We start from the raw sequence: 16,674 nt of genomic DNA, 5'->3' as shown, positions 1-16,674 counted from the left end.
CCCCCATAAATCATGCTACAAGCTGAATGAGACAAGAATAGATCTGATATTTGCACGTTACATTCATGTTTTTTACTCTACAATTACTTAATGCTAAGTGATTAAAACAATTAATTTGTCATTTTCTATACCCAGATAAACATTGTTGATCTCGGGAAAGTCCCCAAAAGAAATAAGAGTTTCTATGTTACTTATTCAAACTATCAGCTGATGAAACATTTATGCTGAAACGTATTTAGTCACATTTTTGTGGAGATGTTTATGAAGGGGAGGGCCCCATACAAAAATATGCTGGTGGGATGGAGGAGGAAAAAAGATGGAAGACTTTGGGTGGGATACATGTGTCAAGTTGAATAGCGTGGCTTGGATTTTAATCAACGTACTTGAGGGAGGCAGACCTTTGGGAATTGGGCAGATGATGACACTTGAGTATCTAGTGGTCCTCCTCAGCCATGGCTCTGGACATCTGTCTGCTTCTAATGGAGCACAGAACAAGTTAATTTCTTGTATAACAAAAAGAAGAGAACGATAACACAGCCAGAGTCACGGTCAATGTGTGTGTGAAAGTTGGGCTTGTATTTACCTCTTTGAAAATGGCGGCAGGCTAATGGAACGGGGGTGTGCTGTTAAAATAAGCTCTCCTCTGATGACTTCCATCATCAGGTTCTGCAGAGTGTTCATCATAATGGCCTCATTCACATGAGCAGGAGCATGCTGAGACTGTAGTGTGGACTGGATTTGAGGCCTGTTTTCAGAATATACTGTAGTCCCCTTCCTGTCAATTGTCCCCTTCAACAGAAAGTGAGGTTGAGGTGTAGAGGGGGAACAAGAGGTGGCACATGTTGCGGGGTAGGGCAGTGATGGAACTCTTGGGCACAGAGTGGGAGACATTTCTGTAGGCTTGTAAATATTAGGCTTGGAAGATAAAGCAATCAGAGACTGGATGAAGGCTGAATCATCAAGTATGTCCCTGAAATGACAGAGATGATCATTACTTGTTACAAAGCTCTTCTCTGTAAATCAAATCATTTCATATCAAACAGCTACGTTTATGTGAAGTAAAAATTCAGCCACAATATGTGTGTGAACTCTTGCAGTATATAATTTGGGTGTTACCGTAGCAAAGGGGCTAGTATGTTCACAAGGAGGTCTCTCTCAGGGCCACGTGGAGCTGTAGACAGACCAGCAGGGAGGGATGGGCTTTCAGAACAGCTTGCAGGTGTCTGGACCTTATTCTGCTGAAGGTACCTGAAAGAAAAAAGGTAAAAAATGACTGTCTCAGCTACATGACAGCAAGCAGATCTTCATTTCTGGAACATGAATGACAATTTCCTAAACTCCAAATGTGAACTTTTCTTATAGAAGCATAAAATTTCTATAACTGCAAAGTCAGGTAATTTCCTCAGCTATATTAGGTGTGTAAAAGATGTTACCTGCAAAGCCTATTGTACTGATCAGGAAAGTGTGTGCAGTACTCCAGAAGCCCATGGGAGTGTGCTGTAACACTCAGCGGCAGCAGATCAGCTTTGGGGGGAACAGGTCGCTTCCATACTTTTGCTTTTTCTCGCATCATTTGCCGCTCAGTTCTTGTTTGTTTAACACAAAGGCCGCCAACTGTTTCCCAACTACTGCTCGCACAAATGGGAGGAAGAGTCTAAAGGGGAAATAGAAAGCTAGATCACACAAATTATGCTCTCAAAAGTTTAGGTTTTTACACCACATTTAAAAATTAGAAGGTTAATAATGACTGCAAATAAAAGCAACCTTGTATTTTCTCAGTGGCGGCCCTTTTCTTGCAGGTGCTGCTAAACGTTCCTGTGTCCAGAATGAAATACAAGTAGAATGCATTGTTAAAATTTTAAAATGATGTAACTTTTTCTTTTCTTTTTTTCAAAGTATTGAACCTTATCAATCAAAAGTCTTTGTCTCTCTGGGACATTTTTGTCTGTGATTATGAATTCATCTTGCTGTCTTTCTCTTTCATCTTCCCAGCGCTGCAAAGCTTCATGATATTCAGCAAGTGCAGCTTCCTGAATAACCTGGAGAAGAGAGAATGTAACATTATGTGAAAAAATTGTCTGTCAAACCCATAGTAAAATTTAACAGAAAGTAGGACCATCTGCCACTTAATACATCCTTAATTAAACAATGGCACATCTGTGGTACCTGACAGACCAAATCAAGCATATAGACGGTGGGGTAATCTGTAGGAGTGAAGGTAAGAACACAAAGAGCACAGTCCCCGGGACCAAGACAGCCTCGCTCCGGATGCATCTGCACCACCTGACATAAGACGTGCACAAGCGAAGCTGGTCAGAAGGGGTATAATACTTTTAGCTCTAAGTTTGAACTGATTCAAGAGGAAAACTAAACCTGCTGGTTGCTCTGCTGTGGCAGCTCCCACATATACTGAACAGTGTCTGTGTGGGACACATTGGTGAGGAAGAGGATTCTTGAAGATTGCGAGCAAACAGCGATATCACCGAGAAAAACACTGTCTTCAGATAGGAATAACACCTGCACACACAAAAACTTTCATGGGCTGCTGGTATTCCATAAAGACGAAAATGTCTTCTTAAATTAGAGTAAAAATAATACCCGAATGATACGCCAAAGACAAGGAATGTGCATTTGTTTTACTAAACTCTGTTTATTCACATGTGAACTTACCTGTCCCTGAAAGGGCACCCTCTGAACACGGTGAACAGGAGCCTTGCTATCACTGCATGTACAGGAGTTTGAGGAGCTCAGTGTTGGAGTATCAACCCCACATCCTTCAAACCTCACCAGTGTCGACTCGCCATTCTGAATGTGGATCGGAACATCCATCTGGGGAAATGAATAGATTAAAAAAAAAGAGTAAATCACAGACAAAAATCATCACATCATCGTTATCAATCCATGGCCTAAAACTCATTTCTTAATTGTTATGAGCTTAATGATAACAATGTAATAGAGAAAAACACTTTGTGGTACCATACAAAATAAATGATGTGAAAGGACAATGCACCAAAGGTAAAGAGAATATAGCTCAGTCCATACATGGTACATCTTTGCCTCCAGTGGAGAGAAGATCCATTCGAGCACAGTGGTTTTTCCTGGAAGGACTTCTCCTTCTGGATTGAGGCAACACAGTAACGGATGGTTAAAGTTGTCCAGCTGAAGCTGTGACAACACAGCTGTGTCGACTTCATAACGGACTGGCACTACCCCACCATTGAGCAATTCATACATCTGCACAGTGAATAAATTCAGACAAACGTTGAGGCATTTAGTCAGGAACTTCGTAAGACCTCAAATTTTAAACATACAGTATAAAGTATGTTAGATTGTTAAATATCAGAGAATCAAGCACACACCTGCCTTGGAGGACTGCAGTCCCCAATAGTTACAGAAGTGAAGACATGTTGATTGGAGGCAAAGTGGATATACGGTTTATCCCTTTCCACAGTCACCCCTTGAAAGTTCAGCTGCACACAGAAAAAAAAATCACATGGTTGATGAAAATATTAACAGCAGATTAAAGAGACAATATTGGAATAGCACTCCTGAAGGGAACAACTACAAATAACAGCAAATTCTGCTTAAATTTAGATTCTGCAGGAATTCGCAAGTCAATTTTTATAATTGTGTTGCCAGAACTGAATAAATATATGCCTAATATAAAACCTCACCATGATCTCTCTCCCATAAGAGAGTTTGAACACAACAGGAAGCCGATCTGTTCCAACAAAGTCATGGCTGTGAAGGAAAAGCATTATATAGAATAATGAGTGTATTCTTATCCATATAAGAGCAGCTTTGTACAAGACACGTCATTTGTATTCAAAACATTCACCGTCAGAAAAATTCTGACATAAAATCTTAAACTGAAACTGGACTTCTATGTGAGTTATACACGGTGTAATGATCTCCGACCTGTAACTGAAGTGCACTGCACTTCTCTGACCAGGCAGCAAAGTTCCAGAGCGAGGGGAAACACTGAATAGTTGATTGTCTTGAACCTGTCAATAAGAAAAAAAAATTGCTTTATTTATTCCTTTTCTGAATTCCTAACCTAATTTATCCTAAAAAAAAAATATATATACATAAAAAATGTATTATATATATATATATATATATATATATATATATATATATATATATATATATATATATATGTATTTTATTTTTTTAAATTGAAAGGAAATGTAAGACCTTCATCTGGTACAGCTCTGTGCTGCTGAACTCCCCTGTCACTGCCCAGTACTCAAGCTCCATCTGTTGGTCCTCCGGAAATAAGAAAGCCCTAAAATCAAAGTTAAAGTCCAAAAAATAGTGAAGAAGCAGAATGTTCATTCGATCAATTTCTAACAGATGTTGAAATACTAAAATGAAGAACTGTACACATCAGTCTGGTCTCTTGTCCATTCGATGGTTTGATTTTACTGTGTTTTCTGCAGTCTGTTGTTTACATACCAGTCTACAGGGTTAGACCCCGGGTTATGAAACATCAACACAAATTGTGAGGGGTCTGAATTCAGAGGAGCAGAACTGAAGTTGAAATCCAACAGGGTTTTGGTGAAAACTGAACGACAACTGTGGAAATGAGAGACCGAAAAAGAGGGCAACGTCATGCACACACTCTGCACGAGCAATATGACTATTCCTGATGAGAGTCAATAAATTATTGGACTAATTATTCAATTTTCCTGTATATTGAATCTTGATACATTTTGCATCAAACCAACTTGTGCTTGATGGGAGTTCTAAAAGTGAGTTCTGCGGGGGAGGGGCCGGAGAGCAGGTACTGATTGAGGCTGTCCAGTGAGAAGAGTTTCCACAAATGCCCCTTGTTTAGCCTGCCCACACTCCCACCAGTGCATCCATCAATCACCTGTAAGGTGGGAAACACTCCCTTAGCTCGCACTTCACACAGTGCCTCAGGGGGGCCTGATACAAACCCTGCAAAGAGACAGACAGATACAGACAGCTGAAAGTATTGAGAATTGAACAGTAGAAAATATCAAGCTATGTTGAGTGCATACATCTTCTGTTTACCATTAGAATTTAGAATCTGGTAGCTGATGGTCCAGAGGTACTGGGCTTGTCTGCATGGTCTGAAAGTGGATCGGATTAGCATTGTGGAGTGTGAGGCGATGGTTCCCCTTTCACAGTCAAGTTGCAGGGCTTAAATGGCCACATGTGAAAAAATTAGTCTACCAGTGTGCAAACTACATCCTGACCAGAATATAAGATGCACATGCAAATTTACAGAAGTGATGAACATCCCACTTAGAGTAAAACAATGATGAGGAAGGCCACAAAAGCAATTACCACTCTGCCCTGCTTCAGAGTCAGAAGAAGGGCAATTTTCTTTAAGTGTCTCCTGTACAGAGAGACAAAAAGAAACAGGACAGGGGCCGTTGTTCACAAGCGGAACCTCAACTGAGTGACAGCTTCCAACAAGAGTCTCCCCCATGTCCAGATCTGTTTTCTCTGCCTGATAAAGACAAAAAGAAGCAGAACTCTTCATCTGATGCTTTAAGAATATGTGGAACATTCATTTCAATTGGTGGAAACTGATTATATAAGCATCTACACACCAGCATATAATAAAGTTCTCCGCAAACACAATGACAGTCACCTCTAAGAAGCCCTTGGAACCCATTCCAAAAACTTCAAGGGTAAGGTGTGACTTCTTTGATGCATCACTCTGAAGTGGCCAGAAGGTGAGAGTTGGTTTAAATGTGTATGTTTTCTCTGCTTGAGGACTGAAGGACCACATCTGGACCTGTAATAAAAATAAAGTAAATGGCTTAGTAGTTCATTTTTAATGAGTCATTAATGTGTGGTATGTGATATTTTCTCTTACTGAGTTCTCATTTGGATGCAGTTCACCAGCATCTGGTTTCACAAAGATAAGATCATGGTCTGGCTCTGGAATGTTCCACTGAAAGCTATCATGGAGAACAATCACAGGAAACCACAAATAAAATGAATGATGCTGAGATAAGTCAGAACAACAAATAATGACTGAAAATGGCAGAAAACAGGACCAGAATAAAAGAAGATAAAAATAAAAGCAAGCAACCGTATAGGAAGGTGGCTTAAGTTCCTGATGCGATGGGTGCGCTGGGTTTGTGAACCCACAGCAGTTGGACGGAAATACAGATTGCTGCCACTTTCCAAAGACACACACATCTTTTCCACCACACTCACAACAGTCAATTCCTAAAAGAAAGAGACATATTTGCAAAGTAAAAGTAAAAAAACATGAACAATGTAAATGAGGTTGAATGTCTAATGTCTTTTCTGTAGTGTGGTACCCTTTTGAATTTAGCTGAATTGAGCTGTAAGGACAGGTTGAACCCCTGTTTGGGACTGTCCTCTGTGGGAATTGTTCTAAGGGTGAGGATTTGGTGATCCCCTGGCTGGATCAAACCACAGCTTGGCTGTAAACATACTGATTCTACCAAAGGACAGTTTGATCTGTGGTCCAGGCAGAAAGTGACAGGCAGGTCTCCGTCATTTTGCAGTAGCACTGTCCGATAGGAAATGGCACCAAGTGCTGGAAACACCTATCAAGAACAAGGTGACAGAGTTAATACAGAATCATTTTCATTGTTTAAGGATGGGGTGTTTAACAGAGTTTTCTAATAAACTATTTTTATTTTCACAATGTGTTGATGTGTTTCTTGAGACAACAGGACCCAGTAGGTTAAAAGAAAACCCAAACTCTTCAAGCATTGAGAACTAAGTAAATGACAGAATGGAACTAAATACATTTCCTTAAATGACAAACTTGCACATATCGAGATATCGTGTACGAGTTAACAGCTCCACCAAATAGTGATCCATCCTTCTTAACTTGTCAAATGGTTTATTTTTCTAAATGTCTGAATATCTCCACACAAAAGAAAAATTGTGAAAAAAGTATTTGGCATCACAGCTTCTTTTTTAGTTTTTTGTTTTTCCCCTCTTAAACTTCCCATTATTCATCTGACAGGGTCTCAGATTTATTTGGTTTAGCTATAAATAAAACTGTGTTCAAAGTAATTCAAATTTGCACTTTCTCTAGCAACTGCAACAATCAAATGCTGCTTACTTAATATTTCAGAACTAATTAACCTAATAATGTCATAAAAATATATCACACACAAAGAGAACAAACCAGTGCTTTTACTTTATTACTTTAGTCACATTTATCTGCTAGCGCTTACACGTTTTTGACTTATTTTTCATTGAAGAGTTTTATTTGTGATGGAATATTTTCACATTGCTGTACTTTATTTTATTTAGTCGGGGATCTATTAAAAATGATAAAACAGGTATTTTTGGTTGTGCTTGTGTCTCACCACTTGAGGAGGCTTCAGGGAGCAGTTTGGGATAAAGTGCTCTTTGCCTGGCTGAAAGGAGTGGCCGATGACTCTGACAGTCACACACCAGGGAGGACACAACAGTCGCTGTCTTAAGTCAGGACTGTCCTGCAGCATAGAGGTTTACAATAACCGCACAACACCAGAACTTCACAACTGTTCACTTCTTACAACATGGATGAAAGACATGTCTCTGCAACTTTAACTCAAATAGGAAAATAACTATTACTCACTGTTATAGACTGCTTACAGTAGGTTGTGCAAGAATACTACCTTATGCTGCGCAAAGCATTCAAGTTGTGCTCCATGCAGGGTATTGAGCTTCTTGGGGTCATATGTCACACGGAATGAGGTGGACTTTAGTGGGCAGAGGTCACACGATGAGGGAGAGACAGAGAATGGAGAGTCTTGGAGAAGAGTCCACACCAGGCTAGAACAGAATCACGTGTAATATAGGCCTTATCAGGGAAGAACAAATCTAACAGATATAAAGGTTACATTTCAATCAGGAAAATGCAGCTGTGACAAACAAAGATCCATGACAAGCAGAGCTACCTGAGTTTCCCACTGGTGTGGTTTGTAATGGAAACAGACTGTGAGAAAGCAGATGAAGTAGACAAAGAGGATGCCATTTTGTGATTAAACCACAGTTCACTTGGCACCACAGACACATGTGGAGATGAAGAACAGCTTGAAGAGAGAGGATCCATATATCCCACGCATGTTTGGTAAAATTCCTCCATGGGTGTGGTCGACATGACAGCGGCACTGTTTGTCTTTTGATTTGAGAGCTAGACAATGACAAATAAAAAAAGCCAATACTTTGTCCTTTATCAAAAACAGCTGCTGTTTACATGTGACTAAAAGTTTGTTTAAACAGTATTGAACAGGGAAATACTTTTATGGGGGAAAAATACCTCCTCTGTGCAGAAGTGTGCTTCCTGCTGGTCCATGTGAGTGTCATAGTCTTGATGTGGGACACTGGCAGAGTCTGAGTCCTGTCTGCGGTACCAGTGAAGCTTGTACAGAACCAAGTGTTCAGGTTTCAGAATGGCTGGTTGCAGGAGCTCCGAGTGACAGGTCCCAATCAGGTCCAGAAATAATGGATCCTAAAAGGATGAATAAGTAAGATGGTAGATGGTCTTAATTATGTTTGCCTACTTCTTATGAGTGTATACGGAGTTGCATATCATACCTTGTGCAGTATGAGGCATGTCACTCTCCTGTAGTGTGCCATAGGGTGTGTGGGTCTATAAACTGCCCTCAGTGTGGTATGGCTCTGTGGGAGCACAGTGCCACTTGCTGGTAGAATGCTAAATACACTGTTCCCACAGTCAATATCCCATTGGTAGATAGCCTCCACAGTGGAAGAATTAATCAGCTCCACTGTCTGTACTATTGGTCCTCTTTCTTCAACACATCCAAAGTCCACCACAGAGGAGGACAAGGAAACTTTAGGACCTAAGTAGAAATAGATTTTTTCACTATGTCGGAGAAGCATACACTTACTTAATTTTGCAAGTTAAAAAAAAACATTGGATTTTTAAGTTGTGTGCGCGTCCTTTTTACCTCTACAATTTCCAGTGAGTTTGAGCTGAGTTTCATTGAGTGCCCCTCTATATTTTAGAGTCAAGTACTCAACAGAGAAAGTGTCCGCCACAGCGGAAGAATAAGTGACCGAGACCCGTAGTGATCCACCAGGAGCCACCTCACCCTTAGTGACATCACAGCTGAACTCTGACTCCAACATGGCTGCCACACCGGGCAGACTTGACAGAGAAAAAAACACATTTACCTGATGGAGAGGAGTGAAAGGAGAGATGTGAGAGAAGTGAAGTGAAGAGTGTATATTTGGGTCTGTGTATGTGTATGTGTATTACCCACAGGAGTTGGGTTGAAGAGGTCAAAGTGTTTACGTAAACTCTGACCAACTGCCACCGACCCAAAGTGCAGCACCGGATGCTCCACTTCATCGTTGCTCGTGGAATTTCTTATCTGAAGATATGGGTATTTAGCTGAAAATACAGCAAGTTAAAGGGATTTGGATCCTCACATCCTTATGCATAGTTGTCTGAGATTAAGAATATACCAATATAATGTGGTTCAATCCATAACACAGACACTCATTTTTGGTACATCCAAATAAAGCTGCACACACAGAAAAATCAGTAACTTAAGTGCTTAATTTGAAAAATAAACAACTGTTTTATGATTTACATGTAGACATAATGCATATAGATATATGTAACTAAGGAGAGAAGTGGAGTTTAACATAACCATAAATTTAAACTTGAACTGCAAACTGTGCCCACAAGAGTAACTGGAGGTACTGATCATACTGTCTATAGTAGCAATCAAAGTGTATGTCTGCTCAAGATGTCAGAATTCTACTCTTGTTAACCAATAACTCGTACCTAGTCCCTGTAAAATCACAGTGCAGCAGCTTTCCGCCTCGTTCCCTTCCTCTCCAAATCTGCAGTGTGCCTGCTGCTGGTACACCCGCGCTTCTTGTGGCTGAAAGACCACCGTGATGTGACACTCCTGGCTGGGTTTCAACATGCCTTGCTCTGGGCTCAGCTTAAACGGCGCTGGACATTCCCACTGGAATGACGTCTTCAGTTTACTGTGGGAGTAAAATTTGCAAAAGCAGAAAAAAATCAAAAAGGCCTATACATATAAAAACTTTCTTGCTGCACACCACAAAATACATAAGTAAAGACATACAAATATACAGTAACAAGATTTAGAGGTACCCGATGTTTTTTAGCAGGAAATTAATTTGCAATGAGTGCTGAACAGCACAGAGCGGAAGCATCACAGATTCAGGCATCTCCAGGGTATGACGAGGGATGATGGCACGGAGGCATACCTGAAAGCTGCCCTCCTTACTGTGAAACTCAATGCTGTCCTCATATTCACACTGTCCCACACGGTCAGATAGACACACAAAGCGTTACATTGGCAGATAACATGAAACAAAAGAAGTGGATTGCTTTATAATTTCATTTTTGCATCTCAGAGGGACAATGTGTTATTCCATTTAGTACTAGAATGTTTTACCCTTTGGAGCGGTCTAAAGATGACCAGCATGGAGAAAGAAGTCCCCGGGCTGAGAACAACTATTTTAGGAATTGAGGTTGAGAAAAATTTGGACCCTGGAGGTCTGTAAGGTAGAAAGAGGGGTCATGTTATCCTGTGGATCTGAGTGTTTAGATTGTGGCTGAGTATGTTTGTGCATTTATAAGACCTTATGTGCAGTTTCTGCAGCTTGATATGAATATTCTTTAACACCAGTGTCTTGGTGAACTCTCTTCCCAGGTCCCAGTCCTCCCATATCAGCTCTGGCCTAGTTTCCACACCAAAGAAGCAGCTTCTCTGGCTCGAGGCTTGTCTTTGGTACTTCCCACCCTGTCGTCTGGGTTGAATCCCTGGATTCTGTAAGGTGGAGTGATGCAAAATAATGTTTTTTGTAAAGTTTTAGTAAAATGCTTTACTTTTAAATGACTATAGAGTGAAGTAAATGCTGGAGAAATATATCTATCAAGATTAAATGATTTTACTGGACTGAAAGAGTCATTAACCAACAGGTACTTCAGAAAAGGGAAAGTTATTTTCAGGTAATACTTATTCTAAAACAAGTAGCCAACAAAAATTAAAGCGACCCTTTTATATTCAATTTGCAAAAGAAACCTGAAGAATCAAAAGAATATCTGTCACTACAAGGACCCTGCAGTGCCTCCACGTCCATTGTTTTACTCAGATAAATATATGACTGACTAAAATGGACTCATAAATCAGTTTTGTACACAGCTGTCTGTATGTCAGAACAGCTATTGAACAGACAAGGCAAGTTCTTTCTAAAATTTATTTTTGAGACCAAATCAAATAAACAAAAAAGACACTGATAGATTTAGATATGACAATACTACTCTATTACTTATTGAGAGTGTCATTCAAACTTAAATGTAACTCAGAAGCAGGGGTCACAAGTCATTACAGAAGCCAATAACACATTATTCAGACATACTTTGTTATCTTTTCCTGGGGTGCAGGACATCCATGAAGCTACTGACCCAAAAGGCTCAGGACCCCGTGCTCCAGCTAGCATGGCTTGGGAAAAACAGGAAGGCATTTAACAAAGTATATAGTACAGACAGGCTTTTGCCAGAAGTTTTCTACGTTAAGACACGAGTTTTTTACACGAGAGCTAGCAGTCCTACCTAATGAAACCTAACATTAAGCTTAAAGAGTTTTTTCAAACCAACAGTTTTACATTCGGGTGTCTACAACACGGCTAAACTTACTCACTCATAGAGTAGAAACCCAACGACTACACATAGCGTTAATGTTCTGCTACAACTCATTGCAACTCTTACAGCATTCTTACCTTACACCTCAGCAACTGGATTTTATTCCACTGGAGGGATTTTATTCCACTGGACTAACGAAAACACCGCACAGCGAATAAGTGAAGTTTGTCAGCTACTGCGTCTCCATGGCAACGCGCCATTGATCGGGTCGGAAATGACAGCAACCAGCGGGGGACAAATTAGAATTTGCCAACAGGAAGTCATTTAAAAAACCAACAAACACTTTCCACCCTACAGCGACGTAAGTAAAATATTGCCCTTTCAGTGATGAATTACATACGTCTATATATGCTTTCAGTCCTAATAAAATTTGCTCAACACACATTCAAGACTTCAGCTTTATTTATTATTTTAAAACTACCCGGACACACTAAAATGTCTAATGTCACATTTAAGAGAATATATTAAATTATGTATAGCCTATATAAATAAGAATAAAAACATGTTAACAGCAAACATAAATACTATATGTGCAGAGTTTGGGTGGCTCTAATTAAATATACCATACAGTACCGATAAGATGATAAACCAAAACAGCATCCAACAGTCCAAATTTACTTCTTCATATGGCGAGCACTTTGTAACAGACCAAGAAGTGTGGATAATGGCTCTATTAACAACAACTGTGTCCAAGTATTTATTTATTGATTAATTTTTATCTGTTTGTGCATCACCTTGGAGAAATTAAATCAATTTATTCAGTTAAGTGCATGTACATGAATCCATTCATTTTTTATACAGTTCCTGCTTTATCCTGCAGAGGGCAACACTGGCCTCCCAGCTTCAACTGGCCTGAAGTTGGGGGAACACCCTGATTGGACAGGTTGCCAGTCATTCAAAGGGTCATGCCAGAGAAACACACAACCATGCATATTCCTACACACACGGCCAATTTACAGTCACCAATGCACCTTATGTAGCACGCATGTATTTTAAACTTTGGGAGAAAAGTCACACAGGCACAGGGAGAACATGAAAACTCCACAAACAGCTCCAACAAGGAACCTACTCGCTGTCAGGCAGCTGTGTGAACCACTGCACCACATTTACTAATTTACAACTATTTTGTTTCTCTGTCACTATCATAAGTAAATCACAGATGAATTATACATAAGCCAGAACTGATTAAAAGGTCATAAGGCAAGGATGGCTTGTTATCATACAATTAAATGTCCGGGTAGAAAAAGATGTCACTATCCTGGTTTTATCAAATAATCATGCAATCCAGAGTGCAGAAGTCAGAACATATTCATGTGGGAGGTCAAGTTGGTGGAAATACGCCATAATATATTTGCACTTCCTTGCACTGTGTATTGTGATTTCATACATAATAAACATAACTATGTTTAATAAGAGCATGCTTAAGTTTGCAACTATGGAAAAACTCCACTCCTTTTTCCAGGAGCTCTTTCCTCCATCTCCTCTTCTGAGTAAGAGCTGTAACTCCTCAATCCTCCTCCCGCATGCCTTGTCAAGCCAACAGAGCCCAAGGAGCCACCCCTCAGCACCCCTATCTCTTTTCCATACGCATCCTCTCCCTCTATCTCATCTTCATCCTCCAGTCCCGAGCTGTGAGAGTCACCATGAGACTTGATACTCTGTATATCCACCCTGGTTCTTTCTGCGTCCGTCAGTGAGGTTGCTCCTATTTGTTCCTTGGCTTTGCGACTTCTCTTCCACTTCATACGTCTGTTCTGGAACCAGATCTTCACCTAAGAATTTGATTAAAAGAATAAATAAAAGATTTAAGAAAATAAGACAGAGTAATGTATTTGACAGTATACTATCCTGTTAGAAGCGGTGGGATAAATAATAAAAAATCAATTTCTAATTCTCTATTGTTGTTTTTTCTATGTTATATGCACTGTCTGGCTGAATTGAACAGTACAGGTAAACTTATTTCAAATCACCATTCTTTTAAATACCACAGGGCAGGTAGTGAGATAACAAAAATGTGATAATAAGGTACACTGCTTTTTTTTCTTTAGTCTTTTTCTAACCTGAGTCTCTGTTAGCATGAGCGAGGTTGCCACTTCAAAGCGTTTTGGCCTGGACAGGTACTTGCTTAACTTAAACTGGTTTTCCAGTTCCAGGAGCTGCTGACTAGTGAAAGCTGTCCTGGGCCTCCGACACTTCCCAAGGAGAGCTGCCTGACCTGGAGCTGAGAGGGGGAGAACAGAAACATCACATTGTTTATCAAATACACATCTCAATGCAAATATCTGAACAACATGTGGCCTACATGTGAGTAAAAGGCCTACTCTCAGACATAAACAGATTATCTAAACAATTAAAGAAAGACAGAGAGAGAGAGGGCCAAATCCTAAAGTGCCCAGATGATTATTTGGACACCACAGACCAACCTGCCTGTACATCATAGTGTCCCTTAACATTTATTGCCATGAGGGAATTGCTTTGGAGGAGGGTAATAAACAATAACAGAGGTCCATTACCTTAATGAAAAAAACTATAAATATTATTAATTGATTAAGTGAAAGAACTCAGATGTTACCATCATGTAAAAGTTGCTTTTTATGTATATATATATATATGTGACTAATTGCCCATACGTGACAGAATGTCAATGTCAAAACTAATGCCAACAAAGCTTTTAAATCAAAATATAAGATGAGATAACATATTATTATTATTATTAGAGTCATTAGTATTACTATTGTAATTATTTCTCCTAAAAAAATGACTGGACTCATTAAACCCATTTTCATCATTTTGCAATAACTTTACTCGACATATTCTGAGTTGGACAGACAAACAGGTTAGACGTTGTTACCTTCAATTATTGCAAGTAAAAAGTAGGTTTTCAAAAGCACTCACCGCCATATTCCAGTCTGGGCATCATCATCCCTGCCCTGATCCACGCCTCCGGGGGCAGCGATGAGGCCATGCTTCCCCCTTTCATTTGCTCCGTGTATGGCTGAACCAGCTGTCCGAAGCCAGTGCACATGAAGGCGGGGTGCTGCCCTCCGAGGGCCGCCAAAGGGTATATGGATCCTGGGTGCACTCCGATGAGACCCACTTGATGCAGAGCAGCGAATCCTGATTGGGACAGGTTGAAGAGATGGGATTTGGAAAGGACCCCTGGCGGGGCAAGAGATGGGTTTGAATGAGGGGAGGGTGACTCTGCGCCGCGGGTCGACGCTGGACTCTCATCCGGGCTCCCGCTGTAAAACAGTCCAGGAGACTCACCGCTGCTGTCCGTCATCTGTTCTACGCCATGCGCCAGAAGTGCATCAATGCGAAAGTTCTTGGATTTCTCAATCGTGGCAGTCATTCTGACCCAAAACGCACCCTATAAACAGCTAATTGCAAAATAGAAAAGCGCACTTAAATCCAGATGTCTAAAGAAAACTTGAAAATATACTTTTTGTAATAGATTAACTTTAAATTTGACTATTTTCTAAACATATTATGTAAGCCGTCAAATTTAACGCAAACTCTTATACAGTCATTCCTTTTTTTTAAGAAATGTCCGCTTTCCAAACAACTCCACTTTAACCTCGTGCGTAAAACTGCTTCAGCCACCCCTGCAGTGAGCTTTAAAATTACTGGCACCATAAAATCTGCTCAGCTGTGATTGGCCAGAGCACTGCAACATAGGGACAGGATATTCAAACACTCATGGGTTAAATGGGCACCTCTTCAAGCACTCCTTTGAATCGTTACATTGAATTAAGAGTGTCAGTGTGTATCTAAACATTGGGCGTTGGAAATACCCCTCAAGCGTTCAAGTCCTTATCATTTCAAATACTGTTCAGTTGTGCAGTTTGTTTCCGTTTTATCACATTTGATTCCTATAAGAATGTTAGTGTGTCCTTTCGCCTTACCACCCTCCACTCTCTTTGTTTATCTCCATCTGTGTTTGCCATCTTTCACCTTTCATTTGATCCCTGTTTCAGGTAAGGTTAATGTGTGGTTTTCTCACACACTGTCTCACACTTAAATGTTATATTGCACATCCAGCTTGCAAGGCACTCAAACATTCAAGAAAACTATTGCTGCAATCTCCAGGACGAAATTAATCTTTTTACAGCTAATTCTTCATTAAACTTTATTACCTGACATCAACGCAGCCGTTCTTATCAGCAGTTGCCTCTGTGATTACCAGTCATCACCACACCATGAAGCATATAAATGGGCTGTAAACTGTAAGAAAGCAAACTTATTTTCTCTCTTTGATGGCCACAGCCACACACAAAGTATGGAAAGGTGACGAAACTCTGATGTCTGGTGTTTGTTCTCTCACTAAAAATCCAGATACATGTTACACTTGAACGAAAGCATCTTCCTGTCAACACAAACAACATCTGCTCTGGAAAAATAAAATAAATAACTCTCTCCAAACAAAGGTTTAGAGAGTTATTAAATTTCACTTACAGGATTCACTCTCCACTGATGTAGACTTTCACCGCAGTCAACAGTGGTGATTTCCTGCTGGACTGTACAGGACTGATAAGAGCAGGTCATATACCTGGGAAAACAAACCTCCTCATGTCAAAGACAAACACGCCAGCACCTGCTGAACTGTCCTACATCGCCTAAAAACTAAACAGCCCATGTGCTTCAAGCTGCAAAGTGTCGGCATGTGGTGTGCTGTATATATGTATGTCGCTACCAAGTCTATTATTTCAGAGAAGAAATCATATTAGTTTAAACTGCTATATCTGTACATAACAGATAGCTGTAGACTGAACTAGTCCAAAGAGCTAATACATACTGTTTAAGTGTCCGCAGCCTTTTCCGATCACACACAGGCCTTTTCACATGCCCCTTTAATATTACTGGTATATCAAAATAGAAACATGTATAAAAGTGTACATTATGACAATTCACTGCACCCAAACTTTCACCTCCCAAGACAAGCTTTGATTTTTGCATGCATTTGTAATTTCTCAAGGCTATTGATGAAGAACAGAACCAAAAGCATT

General features: G+C 40.1%; 2 protein-coding genes across 2 annotated transcripts; both read right to left on the bottom strand.

Annotated features, from left to right (window-relative positions):
- Positions 1-284: 284 nt before the first annotated feature.
- On the bottom strand, positions 285-11,810 carry cfap65 (cilia and flagella associated protein 65). Its single transcript, XM_072397327.1, has 35 exons — positions 11,746-11,810; positions 11,386-11,468; positions 10,606-10,793; positions 10,419-10,521; positions 10,112-10,278; positions 9,773-9,981; positions 9,243-9,373; positions 8,928-9,153; positions 8,554-8,819; positions 8,276-8,467; positions 7,914-8,149; positions 7,632-7,788; positions 7,338-7,466; positions 6,309-6,560; positions 6,074-6,213; positions 5,855-5,939; positions 5,627-5,773; positions 5,317-5,482; positions 5,041-5,169; positions 4,731-4,944; positions 4,459-4,578; positions 4,198-4,288; positions 3,919-4,004; positions 3,675-3,741; positions 3,360-3,470; positions 3,043-3,234; positions 2,671-2,829; positions 2,374-2,517; positions 2,167-2,283; positions 1,905-2,039; positions 1,765-1,815; positions 1,434-1,654; positions 1,117-1,248; positions 584-970; positions 285-476 (listed from the first exon to the last, which is right to left on the bottom strand). Exons 2-35 carry the CDS (start codon positions 11,464-11,466, stop codon positions 434-436), a joined length of 5,274 nt encoding a protein of 1,757 aa, XP_072253428.1. The 5' UTR covers positions 11,467-11,468; positions 11,746-11,810; the 3' UTR covers positions 285-433.
- Positions 11,811-12,170: 360 nt separating this feature from the next.
- LOC140319950 (uncharacterized) lies at positions 12,171-16,200 on the bottom strand. Its single transcript, XM_072397717.1, has 4 exons — positions 16,124-16,200; positions 14,564-15,038; positions 13,729-13,889; positions 12,171-13,440 (listed from the first exon to the last, which is right to left on the bottom strand). Exons 2-4 carry the CDS (start codon positions 15,018-15,020, stop codon positions 13,102-13,104), a joined length of 957 nt encoding a protein of 318 aa, XP_072253818.1. The 5' UTR covers positions 15,021-15,038; positions 16,124-16,200; the 3' UTR covers positions 12,171-13,101.
- Positions 16,201-16,674: the final 474 nt, after the last annotated feature.

This window comes from Leuresthes tenuis, unplaced genomic scaffold (genome assembly GCF_036924035.1).
Source record: "Leuresthes tenuis unplaced genomic scaffold, fLeuTen1.0.hap1 SCAF_12, whole genome shotgun sequence".
NCBI classification, from domain to species: Eukaryota; Metazoa; Chordata; class Actinopteri; order Atheriniformes; family Atherinopsidae; genus Leuresthes; species Leuresthes tenuis.
Note: the sequence above shows the minus strand (reverse complement) of the source record. Positions and strands in the feature narration are given on the sequence as shown.